The 18,337-nt window shown below is 46.1% G+C and overlaps 1 protein-coding gene and 1 long non-coding RNA gene across 5 annotated transcripts in view; one reads left to right on the top strand and one right to left on the bottom strand.

The window, feature by feature from the left end:
• Window positions 1–18,337, top strand: part of SHQ1 (SHQ1, H/ACA ribonucleoprotein assembly factor) — a 377,353-nt gene that overhangs the window by 210,719 nt on the left and 148,297 nt on the right. For all 4 annotated transcript variants that reach the window (XR_004436966.1, XR_004436967.1, XR_004436968.1 and 1 more), the window contains exon 12: window positions 2,370–2,508. Coding sequence is in view for 1 of the 4 variants with exons in the window: in XM_033210462.1 (XP_033066353.1) it covers window positions 2,370–2,475 (106 nt within the window). In the remaining 3 variants the exon portion in view is untranslated. The remainder of the gene's footprint in view (window positions 1–2,369; window positions 2,509–18,337) is intronic.
• Window positions 8,999–11,944, bottom strand: LOC117083141. Its single transcript, XR_004436969.1, has 2 exons — window positions 11,102–11,944; window positions 8,999–9,235 (listed from the first exon to the last, which is right to left on the bottom strand). It is a non-coding gene; the product is annotated as an uncharacterized LOC117083141 (long non-coding RNA).

Here is an 18,337-nt window from a genome sequence, read left to right as displayed (position 1 = left end):
AAACAAGCACCCAGATCACTAGAAAGCAGCAGCTGACATGGATCGCACCCTTGCTCTGTGCCTTGCATGCGTTAGCTGGCGTGTTGCTTGCTCACCCTGGGTTGCTTCATTCTTCCCACATTTCTAGATGAGGAATCTGAATCTTGGAGTGATTTGTAAATTTATAGTGTTCCAACAGAGGATTCAATGCAAGTTTGGCAGCCAGGCATGGTGGCTCATGCCTATAATCCCAGCACTTTGGGAGGCCGATGGTGGAAGGACCGCTTGAGCCCAGCAGTTCAAAACCAGCCAGGGCAGCATAGTGAGAGCACCCTGCCACAGCCACGTCTACTAAAAATAAGAAAAAAATATTAGCCTGGCGTGGTGGTGTGCACCTGTAGTCCCAGATACTTGGAAGGCTGAGGTGGGAGGATTGCTTGAACCCAGGGGTTCAAGGCTGCAGGGACTCATGATTGCGCCACTGCACTCCAGCCTGAGTGACAGAGCCAGACCCTGTCTCAAAACAAAAACAAACAAACAAACAAAAAACAAGTTTGTCTCATTTAAAGCTTGGGCTCCTGACCATCATACTAAACTGTGTTTATGATGGAGAACAGTCGGTCAGCCCTAGAGGGGCATGAGACATTTTGGAGTTCAGAGGTGGCAGAACTGATTTGGGGGTTACCATGGACACATAAAACCCAGCTTGGAGGGTGGGGAATATTTCATCAGGTGGCTGGAGGAAATACAGGGATAGTGGAAAAGGCTTTTTGGATGCATGGAACAGCAAAAGCAAAGACACAAATTCTCAAAGCACAGGAAAAATTTTGAGGGAAATAATGGTTAGGAATATAGGCTCTGGCACTGGCAAAACCCTTGGTTTAAATCCCAGCTCTGCCACCACTAGCTGTATGACCTGGGTTAAGTTGCTTAACTTCTTTGTGCCTTCGTTTTCTTGTCTATACAATGAGAATAGCAGCGGCCCCTTTGCAATGGTTTGGCAGGATGAAATGAGATGATGCCCAAAACCTCATACAGTGTAAAGCACTCAGGAAGTGCCATCTCTATTCACCACATCACACAGACTGGTGACCTGTACATCACCTGCTCCCAGGAGATCAGGACGAGAAGAACAGAGGAAACAGCTTTTGAGTTTTCTCTGCCTTTAGGTAAAAAAAAAGTGGAAGCACTTGTTCCTCTTGCGGCAAACGACAGCATGAATCATGCTTTATTTATCCAGTCTCTTCCAGTCTGCCTTCTGCAACATGCCAGCATTAGCAGAATGTGGATAGGAACATGACCATTAAAAAATGAACACTCCAAGGCCAGGCGTGGTGGCTCACACCTGTAATCCCAGCACTTTGGGAGGCTGAGGTGAGCGGATCACTTGAGGTCAAGAGTTCAAGACCAGCCTGGCCAACACTGTGAAACTCCATCTCTACTAAAAATACAAAAATTACCTGGGCATGATGGCGTGCACCTGTAATCCCAGCTACTCGGGAGGCTGAGGTGGGAGAATTGCTTGTACCTGGGCAGCAGAGGTTGCAGTGAGCTGAGATTGTGCCACCGCACTCCAGCCTGGGCGACAGAGTGAGTGAGACTTCGTCTCAACAATAAATAAATAAAAATGAACAAACACTCCCGTATGGGCAACATAGTGAGACTTCATCTCTACAAAAAATTGTAAAAACTTAACCGGGCGCAGTGTCACAGGCCTGTAATTCCAGCTTCTCGAGGGGCTGAAGTGGGAGGATTGCTTGAGCCCAAGACGTGGAGGCTGCAGTGGACTGTGATCAGGCCACCACACTCCAGCCTGGGTGACAGAGTGAGACCCTGTCTTAACAAAACAAAACAAAACAAAACAAAAACACTCACCTTGAGGACCAGTTTACAAATATTTGGCTTCAGCAGGTATTTCAGACCCTTTCCTCAGGGAGAAACTTAAAGGCTGATTTCTGAAATAAATTATACAAGCTTAATGTCCATCCACTACCCTTTTGCTGGTCACTAACAAGACCCCAGTGCTCAGCCAAATGGGGAAGGGGAAACCAGAAGAAAAGAAACAGGGTGTTTTGTGTTTTTTTAAGTTCACATTTTCCTCCTTGTTGAGCCAGTTGGAGTATGGTCAACAAATTGCTTTGAAGGACCTGAGACACCTCGGTGGGTCCTTCCTGCACCGTCTTTGTGTTGGTAAAAATCAATGCTGGCTTCCACCACCAGCCCTTCTGCCCTAACCCTGCTCCCTGCTCCCATTTCCCCCTAGGAGATCTAAGGAGAATTTAATCCATATGGTTTTGATTCCCTCACTCATCAAAATGCAGTTTTCCAAGAGCCATTTGATCTCCAAGATGTTATGTGAGTGTCTTTTTGTATTTTATTTTTTCCCTTAGAAAAGAAAAGCTGATGGTTTGCCAAAAGAAAATGAACTCCAAACTCTCAGGGTCTGAACTGGGTTCAAGCATCAGATCCAGGGAAGCTCAGGGGGTTGCTGTTTAGTCAGGGGCCTCAAATGTTCTCTGCACAAGCCAGGTGAGTCCAGGCAACGTGGGAGCACTTCCTCTGCTTTCCTTCCTCGCATGTGTTCGTGTGTGTGTGCATGTGTGCACGTGTGTGCATGTGTGTGTGTATGTGTGCATGTGTGTGCATGTGGGCATTCTACCCACTCTTCTACCCTAGAAACTGAATAATAAAGACCATGTATTAAGTACTTCCTTGGGTCCAGGCTATGTGCCTAGACCGACTGATTGATTGATTGGTTGATTTTTTGAGATGGAATCTCGCTGTATCACCCAGGCTGGAGTGCAGTGGTGCGATCTCAGCTCAATGCAACCTCTGCCTCCCAGGTTCAAGCAATTCTCCTACCTCGGCCTTCCAAGTAGCTGGGATTACAGGCGTGTACCACCACGCCTCACTAATTTTTGTATTTTTGGTAGAGACAGGGTTTCACTATGTTGGCCAGGCTGGTCTTGAACTCCTGACCTCAAATGATCCGCCTACCTCAGCCTCCCAAAGTGCTGGGATTACAGGCTTGAGTCATAGTTCCTGGCCTGTGCCTGGATTTATGATCTATGTGCTTTATGTAAATGCTTGAGTCTTTATAATCACCCTTTGAGGGAGGTGCTCCTTCCCTCCCTCCTTTCTTTCCTTCCTTCTTTCATTCATCAAATATTTATTGAGCATTTATTATGTGTCAGGCGCTATTCTAGGGTCTGGAGACAAAGTGGTGAACAAGACGAATTTCATCCCTGCCTTTGTGAAGCTTACATTCTAGTTCATGTGCAATTAAGCAAATGAGTTAGATGGCTTGAAGTAGCAATCAGTGTTATGAAGAAAATAAAAGAGGAAGGTGGCAGAGAGAGCTTGTGCTCTGCTCAATTTAGAATGAGTGGTCAGGGAAGGCCCCACTGAGCTGATTGCTGATTGTCACCAAGGATTCAGCAGAAAAGATACAGGAGCGAGCTCTCCTACAGAGGGAATAAGCAGGGGCAGAGTCCCAAGATGGGAGCACCTTGGGCACGTGCAGGCGGAGAATAAAGGCCAGCAAGCTGGAACAGAGGAAGCAGATGGGTGGGGAGTGGAGTCCACATGGCAGGGAAGGAAGCTGGGTTAAGCATGGAGGGCTTTGCGGCCATGGGGAAAGCCCCTGGAGTATTAGGCAGGAGAAGCTGGGATCTGACTCTGTGTTTACACCATTGCTTTGGGGGCTGGCTAGGGAAGAGGTTGAAAGGGCCGCGACAGGATACGGAAGGAAGGAAACTGGCCAGGAAGCTGCTGCTCAGGGTATGGTTCTCCCTCTCCATCCTGGCTCAGGCACAGACAGGCTCAGATGAGTGTTGGAAGTGAAGCTCACTGCCCCACCTAACTCTACCAGTTGGTAATAGAACTTAAGGAACTGAGTATTTTTCAAGGGGTTCTGGTCACAGTGGTGGTCCAGATGGAAGTTTGGAAGTAGGAGTCTAGACGTAGCGGGTGGGCTCACTGACAGATTGAAGGTGTGGGAGAAAAAGAAGAGAGACATCAAGGATAGTGGGTCAATAGAGGCCTGAGCAGCTCGTGGGGTGATGGTCCCCATTTTCCAAACAAGAAAATGGAGGCCCAGAGAGGTTGAATACCCTGACTGAGATCCCGCAGGAAGGAGCAAAGTCAAGACTCCAGCACAGGACTCTGTCTTTGAAATCTGATCTCTGACTTGTGCTTTCACAACTAATTGATATGCCCCTAGACCATGGTGAGCATTGCACCTGGGGGACAAACCCAGCACGTTTCCTCCCCCAGACATCACAGTGGCTTCTCAGGCTCTTTTAGGCCTCTTTCCCCTTCCTGAGGGTATAGCGCCCTCACAAGAGTACATGTACAGCCGGGCACAGTGGCTCACGCCTGTAATCCCAGCACTTTGGGAGGCTGAACTGGGCAGGTCATTTGAGGTCAGGAGTTCAAGACCAGCCTCGCCGACATGGTGAAACCCCATCTCTACTAAAAATGTAAAAATTAGTCTGGGTGTGGTGGCTCACGCCTGTAATCCTAGCACTTTGGGAGGCTGAGGTGGGCGAATTGCCTGAGCTCAGGAGGTCGAGACCAACCTGGGCAACATGGCAAAACTCCGTCTCTACTAAAAGTACAAAGAAAAATTCGCCAGGCGGCCGGGCGCGGTGGCTCAAGCCTGTAATCCCGGCACTTTGGGAGGCCGAGACGGGCGGATCACGAGGTCAGGAGATCGAGACCATCCTGGCTAACATGGTGAAACCCCGTCTCTACTAAAAAATACAAAAAAAGCGAGCCGGGCGAGGTGGCGGACGCCTGTAATCCCAGCTACTCGGGGAGCTGAGGCAGGAGAATAGGGTAAACCCGGGAGGCGGAGCTTGCAGTGAGCTGAGATCCGGCCACTGCACTCCAGCCTGGGCAACACAGCCAGACTCCATCTCAAAAAAAAAAAAAAAAAAAAAAAGAAAAATTCGCCAGGCATGGTGGTGCACATCTGTAATCCCAGCTACTCAGGAGGCTGAGGCATAAGAATCACTTGAATCCATGAGGTGGAGGTTGCAGTGAGCTGAGATCGTGCCACTGCACTCCAGCCTGGGTGACAGAGCAAGATTCTGTCTCCAAAAGAAAAATAAATAAATACAAATACAAATACAAAAATAACAATACAAAAATTAGCCGAGCATGGTGACGTGTACTTGTAATTCCAGCTACTAAGGCTGAGGCAGGAGAATCGCTTGAACCTGGGAGATGGAGGTTGCAGTGAGCCGAGACTGTGCCACTGCACTCTAACCTGGGCAACAGAGTGAGACTGTCTCAAAAAGAAAAAGAAAAAAAAAAAAGCACGTTCTTTTTTATTTCAGGGCTTTGCTATTTTGAAATGAGGATAGTACACATACCATTGCTTTTCCTTTTACTGATTTTATTTTCAATCATTTGTTTGTGTCTGTTGTCTATACAATAGGAGTTTACTAAATAATGTTGATTGACTAAATGTGCTAATGCATGCTGTGATGTTTGCTTAATGGTATAGAGCTGTAGAAAGTTTCCATTCATTCATTCATTCCTGAATACTATCCCTGATGTTACGCTGCACGTTAGGGGCTCAGAGAAGAACGAAAACAAACCTCTGCCCTCAAACAGCTTCTAATTCCATTAGGTGTGAGTGGAGTGAGCGTGTGTGAGTGCCGAATATGAGGGACAGGTGTGTCAATAAATACTTTCAATACGATGTATGTACAAATTTTGTTGAGTACATAAAAGAGGGACATTGGACTCTTGGGGAAGTTGGGAAGGTATGGATTTTATTAGAGATGGCTTCAGGGAAAACATCACATTCAAGCTCAGACGCAAGGGACAAGGGGAGGAATCCTCTAAGAACAGAGTGGAAAACTGAAGGGGATTGTGTTGGGAGGCACATTTTCCACCTTTGTAGCCCCTTCTCCAAGTTAAGAAGGTTGGGATAGGTGGGAACAGCTTGGGGAGGTGAGTGGGAAGAGGAGATTACTGATATATCCCCAAATTCTGTGGCTTGGAGAACTTTGGGATTCCTGTAGCCAGTTTCTGGGTTGTGGAGGTTCCCTGGTCCATATTTCTGGTATTGATGACTGTTGATAAGGTATTGATGACTATGGCAGACATGGGCTGTTTTTTCCCCAGCATCCTTTCTCCATTCTTTTGGCAGCAGCCCTCATGCTTCAATAGGATCATCCCTTTTCCAGTCTCAGTCCTTGTGGTATAGCAGAGGGTCAAACCCTGCCCCCATTGGGATATTCCATTCCCTTGACCATAGTAGCTGTGTGATCCACACCATGCCAATCAGGGCCCAAAAGACTCAATGCTAGGATTTTCATTTGAATTACTGAAGCAGTACAATCCTGCTTTTCTGCTGGATATGATGCTGGATGGAGTGTGGTCCAAGGAGCTGTTGGCAGCCACTTGGCAACTACATGAGGCTTAGAATGAGGCCAACATCAAGCGAGTACTGTCAAGACACAGAGAGGGAAGCTGGTTCCTGGTGACACCCTTTGAGCCCTGAATCAATGGATACCTGAAGCCAGCCTTATCCTAGGACACGAGCTAACAGATTGTCTTTTTAGCTTTAGCAAGTCTGAGTTGGATTTCCTTTAGTTTGTACCGGGCAAAATCTCAACTAATACCATGGCCAACCTTGTGAGATGTCATTGCTTCAGGAAAACCTTTTCTTTTTCTCCTAGAAACTTCGGTCTTAGAATGTAGAGGAGGGATGAAAGTGGGAGTTTTAGGTATGATGGCCAGGAATACAATTAAGAGGGGCAGAACATATTTGCCCCTGATTTTCTATTGCTGGTGCTATTCTCACTGATGTCAATCACCTTAGTGTCACTTAATGGAAGGATTTACTGCAGTGATAAATTTCAATGGAAAGAGTTTTGTTATTTCAGCACAAATTTTTGTTGTTAGTGGTGGGAACTTTTTATAGTTCTGTTTTTACAAATCAAAAGTAATGGTTAAAGTAGTCACTGCATTAGACACTATTTCGATTTCAAAGGATCCTAGAAGTCACATAGTTCAACCTCATTAAGCCTCTGGTTCTTCAACAGTAAAACTGAAATCATCAGAATATGCACCTCATGGGAGCATGCGCTGTCATGTATGTTAAACTCTAATATAGACTTGTATTTACAACTCAATAGAAATAGCTTACTTTCAATAATTTGGGTAATGGGAAATCATCATCTCATTTTAGAGGATCTAAGTAGTACTTCTTTAGGAATTTACATATTTTAAATATGTAAATAGTTTCATGGTTCTCGCTGGGCCTCAGTTTCCCCATTTGTAAAAGGGAGGTAATAATGGTACCTCATTCATAAGGTGGTTGTTGAGGATTAAGTGAATAAAGCCCAATGCTCCCCCGACCCAGTCACTCTCTACTTTTTTTGACCCTGCTCAGTGTCTGAGAGGCTGATCTGACTCAGGTGGGTTGTGGTCATGGGGCTCCACTGCCCTCTGGTTCTGGTAGGTTTCAGCCTATGAAAAACATGAGGCTGGAGCAGGAGAGCAGTGACTCTGCTAGGGTCAGCGTGAGCTGGCCATGTCTTGTCACCAAAGGCCCTAGCTCCTTCTGTGCAGCCCTCTCCAAAAGCCCTGGTAAAGGCTCTGTCTCTTTGTTGCTTCAGTCCCAGAGGTTGTCAGCCCCACTGTCACCTGTGTTTTCTCTACATCTCACCCACACCTTTGCAAATGGTCTCTCTATTGAGCTGTTCTCAAAGCTCCCAATTCGAGTGCACCCTCTGCTTCTGCTGGCTGCTGACTGATTTGCTCCCTTGACAAGACCCAGGACAGTACCTGGAACATACTCAATGCAGTCCCTACTGTGGTTATTATGTTATCTATAAAGCAAAAAATCACATGCATGATGGATGTGTGGTTCGACCATCAATTTCATAGTTTGAAGTCTTCTTTTCTTAATCAGATGTTGTGGTTTTACTTTCATGAATTAGGAATGGCTTTGATGAATGACTGACCCTCCCATTGAAGTGCTTCAGGAAAGAATGGGTTATGGGCACAATCTCCAATGCCCAGTCATCACATTACACTCTTAGTCCTCCGGTATTCTCATCTCCCCTTATCATAACCCTCAGGACTCAACTATAACCCAGGAGGTTTCCCACTTGTGCTAATGTAAATTAAGCAAACTCAGATATACGCTTTTGGTAGGGTCCATGGAAGTTGTAGACTGAAAGTCTGTGTTTCCCCTAAGTTCATACATTGCAGTCCTGACCTCCAAAATGATGATATTTGGATGTGGGGCCTTTGGGAGGTGGTTAGGTTCATTTTATTTATTTGTTTGGTTTTTTTGAGATAGTCTCTCACTTTGTGGCTGGAGTGCAGTGGTGCAATCATAGCTCACTGCAACCTTGACCTCCCTGGGCTCAGGTGATCCTCCCGTCTCAGCCTCCCAAGTAGCTGGGACCACAGGCATAGTGCCACCACACCTGGCTAATTTTGAATTTTTTGATAGAGATGGGGTTTGCCATGTTGCCCAGGCTGGTCTCAAACTCCTAGGCTCAAGCAATCTTCCTGCCTTGGCTTCCCAGAGTTCTGGGATTACAGGCATGAGCCACTGTGCCCAACCGTGGTTAGATTTAGATGAGGTCATGAGACTGGGGTCCCCCTGATGCAATGAGTGTCCTTTTACAAATAGGAAAAGGGAGCAGAGTTCTTTCCCTTTCTCTCCACCATGTGAGCACACAGTGAGAAGGTGACTATCTGTAGGCCAGGAAGAGACCTCTCATCAGGGAACCAAATGGGCCAGCACCCTGGTCTTTGACTTCACAGTCTTAAGAACTGTGAGAAATAAATATCTGTTGCCTAAGCCATCCAGTCTATGGTATTTTGTTATAACAGCCCGAGCTGACTAAGATGATGTAAATATTTCATGTGCATAAGAACAACGCAAACTCTTCCGCCCTCAGAGCTCACTGTGGGCCAGGTGCTGTGTGCTAAGCACTCTACATGAATGATCTCATTCAATGACCACAGTAACATGTATGACTACTTGTATTAGGAATTGCCTTTAGTTTTTAGAAAGAAACCAGGAATAACAATGATTTAAAAGATAATTTTTCTCACACACACAAAAAGCCGGGAGCTTGGTAGCCATGGGCTTAATAGTAGCTCTGGTCATCACAGTCTCGGGCTCTTTTTCTTTTTTAGTGCAGGTGTTCCATCTTCAAGGTTACCTCATGGTCCAATGTGGCTGCTGTAGCTTCAGCCATTATCTCTACATTTCTGACTATGAAGGAAGAGAGGGAGGCCAAAAAAGTTGTTTTAAGTGCCAGCTCAACAAATCCCCCTTTATTACACTTTCCCAGAAACCCCACCCAACAACTCCACTTACATCTTATGGGCCAGAGATTGCTCGCATGGCCATACCTAGCCACGAGGTGGGCTGGTTAAGATAGTCTCTTAGCCAGGCTCACTGCAGTGCTTAGTAATGCCAAAGCTCTTTTCCTTAAAAAAAAAAAAAAGGGAAATTAAGATGAGGCAGGTGGTTTCTGCCATAGGCCTGCTGTTGTCCTTGTTTTACCAATGAGCAACATGAGGCTCTGAGAGTCAGGTGTCTTGCCTGAGACTACATCAATAGTAAGATGGACGCTGCGTTTGGATGGACATCTGCCTGACTCCAGTCTTTATTCACTAATGATAAAGTTTGCCTAAGAAAAAAGGCAAGAAGAGAAGTAGGCAGCCACACGCGAGCTCACATGTTTCCAATGCTGCTTGATGGGCACCCGCTGAATGGGCCAGAGTTTTAATCCACCTGGCTTACATGCAAAACTGACTCACAGAAGGCTTTCCAGAGGGCACTCTCACATCGATGGAGGACTCTCTTAACACACTGGCCTGTCTCTCGTTCCCAGTAGACTGTAGGCATTGAGTGGGCTGTCATGGGCACCGTTTTATACCCAGTAGCCAGCACGGTGCCTCGCACATCACAGGCACTCAATAACTGTTTGTTGAATCCATGAAGGGAGTGAATGAGTGAGTCAACTAATGAACTTGGATATGGCTGACAGTCATGAAAGCCAGCCAACTTATTTTTCTTGGATGGCATTTACCACCAGCTGACCAATTGTGTTGAAACCATCCCTGAAGAGGTAAAATTTCACTGAGAAAACCACCCATTGTCAACCATGAGTCCCAGGAGTCTCTCTCTGTGAAAAATAGCATGTGTGGCCCCCATGAGACCTTTTTTTTTTTTCCCTGCTAGATTTTCTGAATATCCTTTTTTTTCTGACTGGCCTATAAAATGCATTGAGAAATTATGCTAATGCTAGTATCTCTCCAACCAAGTCCTACTGAGGATTGAATCTATTTTTCAAAGACAAAACTGAGTTTTAATTTAGTGCCCCCTTGACATTTTCCCTTTCAAGCACATGAAGGATGCTTCTGCGGAGGGAGAGGTCTTGGGAAATCTTTCACGGATGGCTACGCTTCACGCCTGGGTGGAGTAACCCTCAGCACGCCAGCTTTCAATTAGAAGTAAATAAATGGAGACAGCTTTGCAGTATGCCCGATACTCTGAAAGATCAACCCCGGGCCTCGGGGCTGCCTTTCTCCCACTGCAGCTAAAAATGTTCATTTACATTTTTTTGGTGTTTCCTGAGCAGCTTTAATGTGCCAGGTTTAACCTTTAAGGCCCTCTCCCCTTCTTTCTGCTGCTTCTCCCCCAACTCCGGGCTTTGAGGATGCCACAAGCCTTGAAGTTCTTGCAGGAAACAGCTGGACCCCCTCTCCACACAAGTGGATTTTGAACTGAATTCTTTAGATGGAGGTTTGGCTCTTGTAGAATCATGTAAAGGAGTCTTTCATCTCCCGCTCTGTGATTGTCATTCTGTTTGCAATAAGGGCAGCTGGGGATGTCTGTCCTTTCCCCATTACATCCTAAGGCTGAGGTGGATTTGGGGGGCTTGGGTTAGGATTGGGGATAGGGGATGTCTGGGGAGGGACTCCTTGCTGTGCCATTCCTCCACATTTGGAGACCCAAGGGGAAGACCTTGGCATCATTTTGAGATTCTTCTATTGGGGAACTATATCCATTAGTTATTGCTGCATAGCAAATGACTCCAAAACTTGATAGCTTAAAACATCATTTACTCACCTTTAGCTCACAATTTTGTAGGTCAGCAATTTGGCCAGCCTCAACTGGGCAGTCCTTTGGGTCTGTGCTGGGCTGGTCTCAGATGGGCATGAACAGCTGCCAGGTTGGCTTGCAATGGTCTCAGATGCGATGACTGGGGCTGTTGCCATCCAGCAGGCCATCCTGCTCTCGCACCATGAGAGCTGGGCTGAGATGGCTGAGGTTGTCACTGTCCAGCAGGCCAACCTGGGCTTGCTCACTTGGTGGTGGAAGGGTTCCAAGAGCAAGCACAGAAGAGCACGAAGTCTCTGGAGGCGTCAGCTGAGAACTGGCACCATGTCACTTTTGCTGCATTCTATCAGTCAAAGCAAGTCACAAGGCCCACCCCAATTCTGGGAGTAGAGAAAATGGCTCTACCTCTTGATGGGAAAAGCTGCCATGCATTTTGGCAATTTTTGCAATCAATAACAAGGAGTGATTTTCCATATCTGCTTCTCAAGGCCTAGGGCTTCCATGGAAAAACCACAGGGACCACTGTAGGTTCAAGATTAAAGTTTGGGCTGTCCTCTTACACCTTTAACCCAAGGAACTCACTTTTATCTGCAGAATATATTGGACTTCCAAGTAAGATCTCATTTGAACAAAGGTTGCCATGGTTAAAAGACATTGAATACCAATTAGTGAGAAGTAATTGTCAGGCTCTCCCTACCTGCTTCTGACCTCTGTGACTCATAGAATTGCACTTCCTGTTTTCTGATAAAAGAGAACTAGTGCCAAGAAGTAGGAAGATTCTGGCCTTGCTCATTCACTCGTCAGTCTCTGCATTTCCAATCCTCATACAATCTCAGTATTCTAGGCTGCAAAAAGAAGTGGAAGACAGTAATGCATAGAAGAGTGCAGACTAAAGCCAGGCTTTCAGGGTTCAGACCTCAGCTTCCTCAGTTGCAGTGTGGTCATAGGAAGGTTACTTAACCTCTCTAAGCCACAGCTTCTACATCTATAAAATGGGGTGAGAATATCTATTGCCTGGAATAAAAAAAGATAATTTGTCCAGCATAAAAATTACTCAAATCATGTTTACTAATTTTATGATGTAGTCTTCAAGTTCCCTTAGCATTCTAACAGATTATGTTACCTATGAAATTATGGTGGGCAGTGCCAGTTTCCAGTTGCTAGGTGTTCTGGTTTGGGATTATTTTAGGAAGGCCTTTAACAAAACAAGCCTCTGCTCACTGGCCTGCCACCAAATGGTAAAATTCATCTCTTTGAGATTCATTCCTTTGGCTGAGTACATTAAGGTGTTCTTATTTGTTAATACTTAGTTTGAATCGGTTTATTAGATCATTTTCTCCCATGATTATTAAGCTGAACCCTAGGCAATGAGCAATGTGAACTTTGATGGAATGTTTTTCAGAGGAAGGGAAGATGACGTATGGGAGAGGAGAGAAGATAGTTTGGGCTGGCCATGGCAGAGTTGGGGGTGAGGAGCAAGGAGGTTGGTGCCTGAATGAAGGAGGGGACCCCTTACGCTTCCGGGAGAAGTGCCAAGACGCCCTTGGCATGCTTTCCTGCTGTGCCTGGAGATGAGAGTCTTTGTATCTGGTGCACAAGAAAGGAAAATGCATCCTCCAGCTTCGCCCATCATGATTCTGAAACGCTTTCAGGTACCCCAGTCTGTGCGGGAATATTTAAAGCCACCATAATTGCCATCTGCCATTTGACAGGAAGAAACTCTACACCCCTGTATGAGAGAAGAACAGGTATTTTCCTAAGCTCCCCTGGGGCACGTTTTGGTGTCTCAGGGAGGAGAATCTGCACCCTCACCCCACCTTCCTTTGGCAATGAGCAGGTCATCCATCAAGTTGGTCCTGCCCAACAGGATCTTCCAGATCTCTCGGCAGAGGCTTCCACTCCACTAGGCCTAGGCAAACAGGCTCCAGCTTGCCAAGGCCGTGGGCCTGATGGGAAGGGCAGGGCAAAATGGCCCCGGCCTGACTTTTCAGATGCTGCATGCAGACTGACGTGCACTGAGGAGCAGTGCCTCGTCTTGGGATGACAAGAGGTGGCCAGGGGGTGTGTGTGCCTGGATTCCACAGGCATCAGCAAACACCTGGCTTCCTTTGGTATCAGGAAGAGGTGCATCTGGCTCTCAGCCAGCTGTCTATATGGAAGTATTCCACCCCTCTTTCAAAATTGCATTTTCATATCAAAGATAAACTAGGGAACTATGAGGCCCTTATTGGAGGGAGGCTTTGTTTTTCAGGATTTGCCTTAGCATTTTTTTTTTTATCTAGCAAATTCTCCTAAAATATTTTAGAGTTGTACTTTTTTGGTTTTGTTTTTTGGAATGTCTATCATTTGTATTAAACAAGTCATCTGTGGGTGCTCACCATGGAGAAATCTGAGGAAGAACAGATAAGTAAAAGTTTTGCTTACAGTGAGAAATTGCTTATAAATAATTTTTATTAAATTATCTATTTTTGTTTTTTCATCGTTTTCTGTTGAGAGCATATCCTATCATATGTTTACAGAATTCCCTATGTTTGGGAATTTAGGGGTCTTTATAGGCTCCCTGCCCCTGCAAAAATCCCCATGAGATGAAGCCCTAGTTGCTGGCAGTGGTAGCGGGGCAATAACTCATTCTTTATTAACTGCCTGCTCTTGCCTGTCTCATTTCTCCACTTCCTTACTCATTTCTGTTTCACCTCCCAAATAAACCACCTGCACTGAGATCCTGGTCTCAAGGGCTGCTCCTCAGGAAACCCAAATCAATACAGCTATCTACTATTTTTGAGTGTACAGTCCTGTGCCACAAGATGACTTTTCAGCCAATGATAGACTGCACATACAATGGTGGTCTCCTAAGATTATAATACAGCTGAAAAGTTTCTGTCACCTAGTGATGTCTTGATGGTCCTGACCCTGCGCAGACCTAGGCTAATATGTATGTTTGTGTCTTTGGTTTTTTGTTTGTTTGTTTTTGGTTTTTTGTTTGTCTTTTTAAGACAAGGTCTTGCTCTGTCACCCAGGGTGGAGGACAGTGAAGCAATCAGGGCCCACTGCAGCCTCAGACTTCCGGCCTTAAGTGATCCTCCCACCTCAGTCATCCTAGTAGCTGGAACGACATACCAGAGCCACCATGCCCAGCTAATTTTTAAATTGTTTTTTGTAGAGACCAAGGTCTCACTATATGGTACAGGCTGGTTTCAACCTCCTGGCCTCAAGCGATCCTCTCACCTTGGCTTCTCAAAGTGCTGGGATTATAGTTGTGAGCCACCATGCCTGGCTCTTTTTTCTTTTGTAGGGAGTGGGGTCTCAGTATGTTGCCCAGGCTCATCTTGAACTCCTGGCCTCAAGTGATCCTCCTACCTCACCCTCTCAAAAAATGTTTAAAGAGTTAAAAAATAATAATAATTTTTAAATAGAAAAAAGCTTATAGAATAAGAATACAAAGAAAGAAAATATTTTTGTACAGTTGAAAAATGTGTTTGTGTTTTGTTTTTTGAGACAGAGTCTCACTCTGTCACCCAGGCTGGAGTGCAGTGGCACAATCTCTGCTCACTATAGCCTCAGCCTCCCGCGTTCAAGTGATCCTCGTGCCTCAGCCTCCCAAGTAGCTGGGACTACAGGCATGCACCCACACACCCAGCTAATTTTTGTATTTTTAAATAGAGACGAGATTTTGCCATGTTGGCCAGGCTGGTCTCGAACTCCTGGGCTCAAGCGATCACCCACCTCAGCCTCCCAACGTGCTGGGATTACAGGCGTGAGCCACCATGCCTGGCCTGTGTTTGTGTTTGAAGTGTTATTAGAAAAGAGTCAAAAAGCTATAAAAAAATTTAAAAGTTTATGAAGTTGAAAAGTTACAGTAAGCTAAGGTTAATTATTGAAGAAAGAAAAGTATATTTTAAAATAAATTTGGTGTAGCCTAAGTGTACAGTGCCTATAAAGTCTACTGTAGGGTACAGTAATGTCCTAGACCTCCACATTCACTCACACTCACTCAATGACTCACCCAGAGCACCTTCCAGTCCTGCAAGCTCCATTCATGGTAAGTGCCCTATACAGGTGTATCATTTATTATCTCTTACACAGTGTTTTTTACTATACTTTTTCTATGTTTAGCTGCACAAATACTTACCACTGTGTTACAACTGCCTATGGTGTTCAGGACAGTTACGTGCTGTACAGGTTGGTAGCCTAGGAGCGACAGGCTACACTATCTAGCCTAGGTGTGTAGCAGGCTCTCCCACCTAAGTTTGTGTAAATGCACTCTGAGATGCTTGTACAATGATGAAATTGCCCAATGATGCATTTCTCAGAACATAGCCTTTTCGTGAAGTGATGTATGACTGTGCACCATGTCTCCCTTGACCAACTTCGGACTTGCATACAGCTTTTCAGGAGCTCTCTTGCCTAGTGTGGATTACTCAGAGGTTGGGGCTTTCCTGATTCACTTAGGCTACGTTTGGGTGTGCCACCTGGGTTTGGCAACTTAACCTTCGGCTTCCAAGTTTCTCATCCTATGCTAGACTTTCCCCAAGGCCTCCGTCCCCCAAGGCCAAGCATTGGCCATTAGTAACGACCAACCTCCTGTAACCTACTGCCATTACTAATGGCCAACCCTAACCCTCCTTTTCCTCCTTGTCACTTTGCCCCTGAGTTAATCCTCTCCTACAAGTCTGCTATCTCTTCTTTGTTTTTTTCTTATCAAAAAATCTTTAGCAGCCTTAGCCTGAAAGCAGGAGGCCCCAGGCCATAGTGTGATCTAGGTGAAGGGTTTCTTTGGGGATTCTTTTTACCCAGCTCTGAAAACTCTGCTTTTTCTTGTAATCCTCCCTGGAAAGAATTTTTTTTTTTATTAGGTTGTCCTCTGAGGTGATGTCTTCTCCTGGAAGAGAGAAAAATAGTTTTCTTTGCAAAGCATTGACATATATTCTTTAACTTTGCTTTCTCCTCCACCTCCCAAAACTTGCCAGTTTCATGGTCCAAAGTTCCGCACCCCTGACAAAGCATGCACCCACTTACAGATGGAATACATGAGCATTGGCCCAGGGCCTGATGCTGTCCTCGCTGAAGGACATTTGTAATCTGGTGACCTTAGTCTAAAGACATGAGCTTAAAGGTGGGAATATGGGGCACTGTGGCGGGAAATGTTTGTAGTGACCTTTCAGGAAACAACATTCACATTTTGACAGGAGGATGCCTTGGCTAGCTTTCTCCCTTCCTTCTTTCTTCCCTTCCTTCCTTCCTTCCTTCCTTCCTTCCTTCCTTCCTTCCTTCTTTCCTTCCTTCCTCCCCTCCTTTCCTCCTTCCTCCCTCCTCCCTCCCTCCCTTCCTCCCTCCCTCCTTTCCTTCTTTCTTCCCTCCCTCCCTCCTTCCTGTTTCCCCCTTCCCTTCCCTTCCTTTCTCCCTCTCCCCTTCCCTCCCTCCCTCCCTGCCTCCCTCCCTCCCTCCCTTCCTTCCTTCTTTCCCTCCTTTCTCCCTCCCTACTTTCCTCCCTCCTTCCCTCCTTTTCCTCCCTCCTCCTTCCTGTTTCCCCCTTCCCTTCCTTCCTTTCTCCCTCTCCCCTTCCCTCCCTCCTCCCTGCCTCCCTCCCTCCCTCCCTTCCTTCCTTCTTTCCCTCCTTTCTCCCTCCCTACTTTCCTCCCTCCTTCCCTCCTTTTCCTCCCTCCCTCCTTCCTGTTTCTCCCTTCCCTTTCCTTCCCTTCCCTTTCTTTCTTCCCCTCCCTTCCTTCCTTCCTTCCTTCCTTCCTTCCTTCCTTCCTTCCTTCCTTCTTTCCTGCCTTGTCAAGAGGGGTAGTATGGTTGACTCTACCAGTTACTAGCTCTGTAATCTTGGACAAATTACTTAATCTTTTCATTTCTCCGCCTATAAAATGAGGTTACTAATAAGATTGACCTCACAGAGTCTTTGTGAGGATTAAATGAGTTAGTATCTATGCAGCGTATAAGGTAGTACCTAGCAAAGAGTAATCTTTCAAAACATATTTGCTCTTTTTGTTAATTCATTCATAAAATAAATAAAACACCTACTGCTTGACAGGTTGTATGTCAACAGGGCGGACTAAGCCCCAAAGAGCCTGGTGAGGGAGCTAGTGTAGAATATGGCTACTCAAGCTGCCTTGAAATGGAAACCATAATTTTAAGTTTTCTTTCTTCATTATATTCAAAAATTCAGCCCATTTTAGCTGGAAAACTGAGCACTCTTCTAGGAAGCTGTCCCTGATAAGTGCAGCAAACATCATCTCAACTCAAGAGTGCCAGAAGGAAGGAAAGCAGAGCTAGGCTTCTGGTAGCTGATGATTGGGCACTGATTTCAATGACTTCCAAGGCCTATTGGGAAAGAAGATAAAAGAGAGGTTCTAGAAGGGGCTGGAGTGGGGCCTGAGGCTCTGGGATGGATGTCCATGAAAGAGGTTCAAACAGTAATGGGTGGACAAGAGAAGGGGTCCTGCAAGGGCGCTAGTCCCAGGCTCAGTGTTCCCAACTGCTGGCCTCACCTGCTCTGGAGCAAGTGCAGCAGGCTGGTTAAGAGTATGGACTCTGGGGCCTGGCCGTGTGGGTTCAAATCCCTGCCTCCCCATTAACAAGCAGTGGCCAACTGCATCTTCCAAAGATGCCACAGCTCATCCCACGTACTCTTCTCACAAGGTGGCTGCCACTCCTCCCACCACAGGAGGGTGTCTGTGTCCTCTCTCCTTGAATATGAGTGGGGGCTCGTGACTCCTCTGACCAAAGGACTATGGCAGAGGGGATTCTATGTGACTTCCAAAGCTAAGTCATAAATGATCTAGGGTCTTTCTGGCTCTCTGTCTCTACCTGGGGACACTCACGCTTGGAACTCAGCCACCATATTTTAAGGAAGCTGAGGCCACATGGGAAGGTACATCCAGGCATTCCCGCTGATAGCTGTTACTAGGCCCTCAGGCAACAGCCAGTATCAATCATCAGGCTTGTGCATGAAGGAGCCTTCAGATTATTCCAGGTGCACACTATTGAAATGTCTACCTCATAGCAATAGTGACTTAATATATGTAAATAATTTAGACATGGCACCAAGTAAGTGCTATGAGTTCGCTATTAAAATTGCTGTTATTGCTGCAGTTGTTATGATCAAATGTATTCCATGTGGTCTGCAGGCATCTGCAGGGTGGCCCCATCTACAGAGGGCTTCCCCAGTACTAGCTGGTGACACAGGCCATGCCACCCCTGACAGGCCAGGTGCACTTTACAATGCCCCAGGTTACCCATGAC

Source organism: Trachypithecus francoisi, unplaced genomic scaffold (assembly GCF_009764315.1).
Source record: "Trachypithecus francoisi isolate TF-2019V2 unplaced genomic scaffold, Tfra_2.0 Lachesis_group0, whole genome shotgun sequence".
Classification (NCBI taxonomy): Eukaryota; Metazoa; Chordata; class Mammalia; order Primates; family Cercopithecidae; genus Trachypithecus; species Trachypithecus francoisi.
Note: the sequence above shows the minus strand (reverse complement) of the source record. Positions and strands in the feature narration are given on the sequence as shown.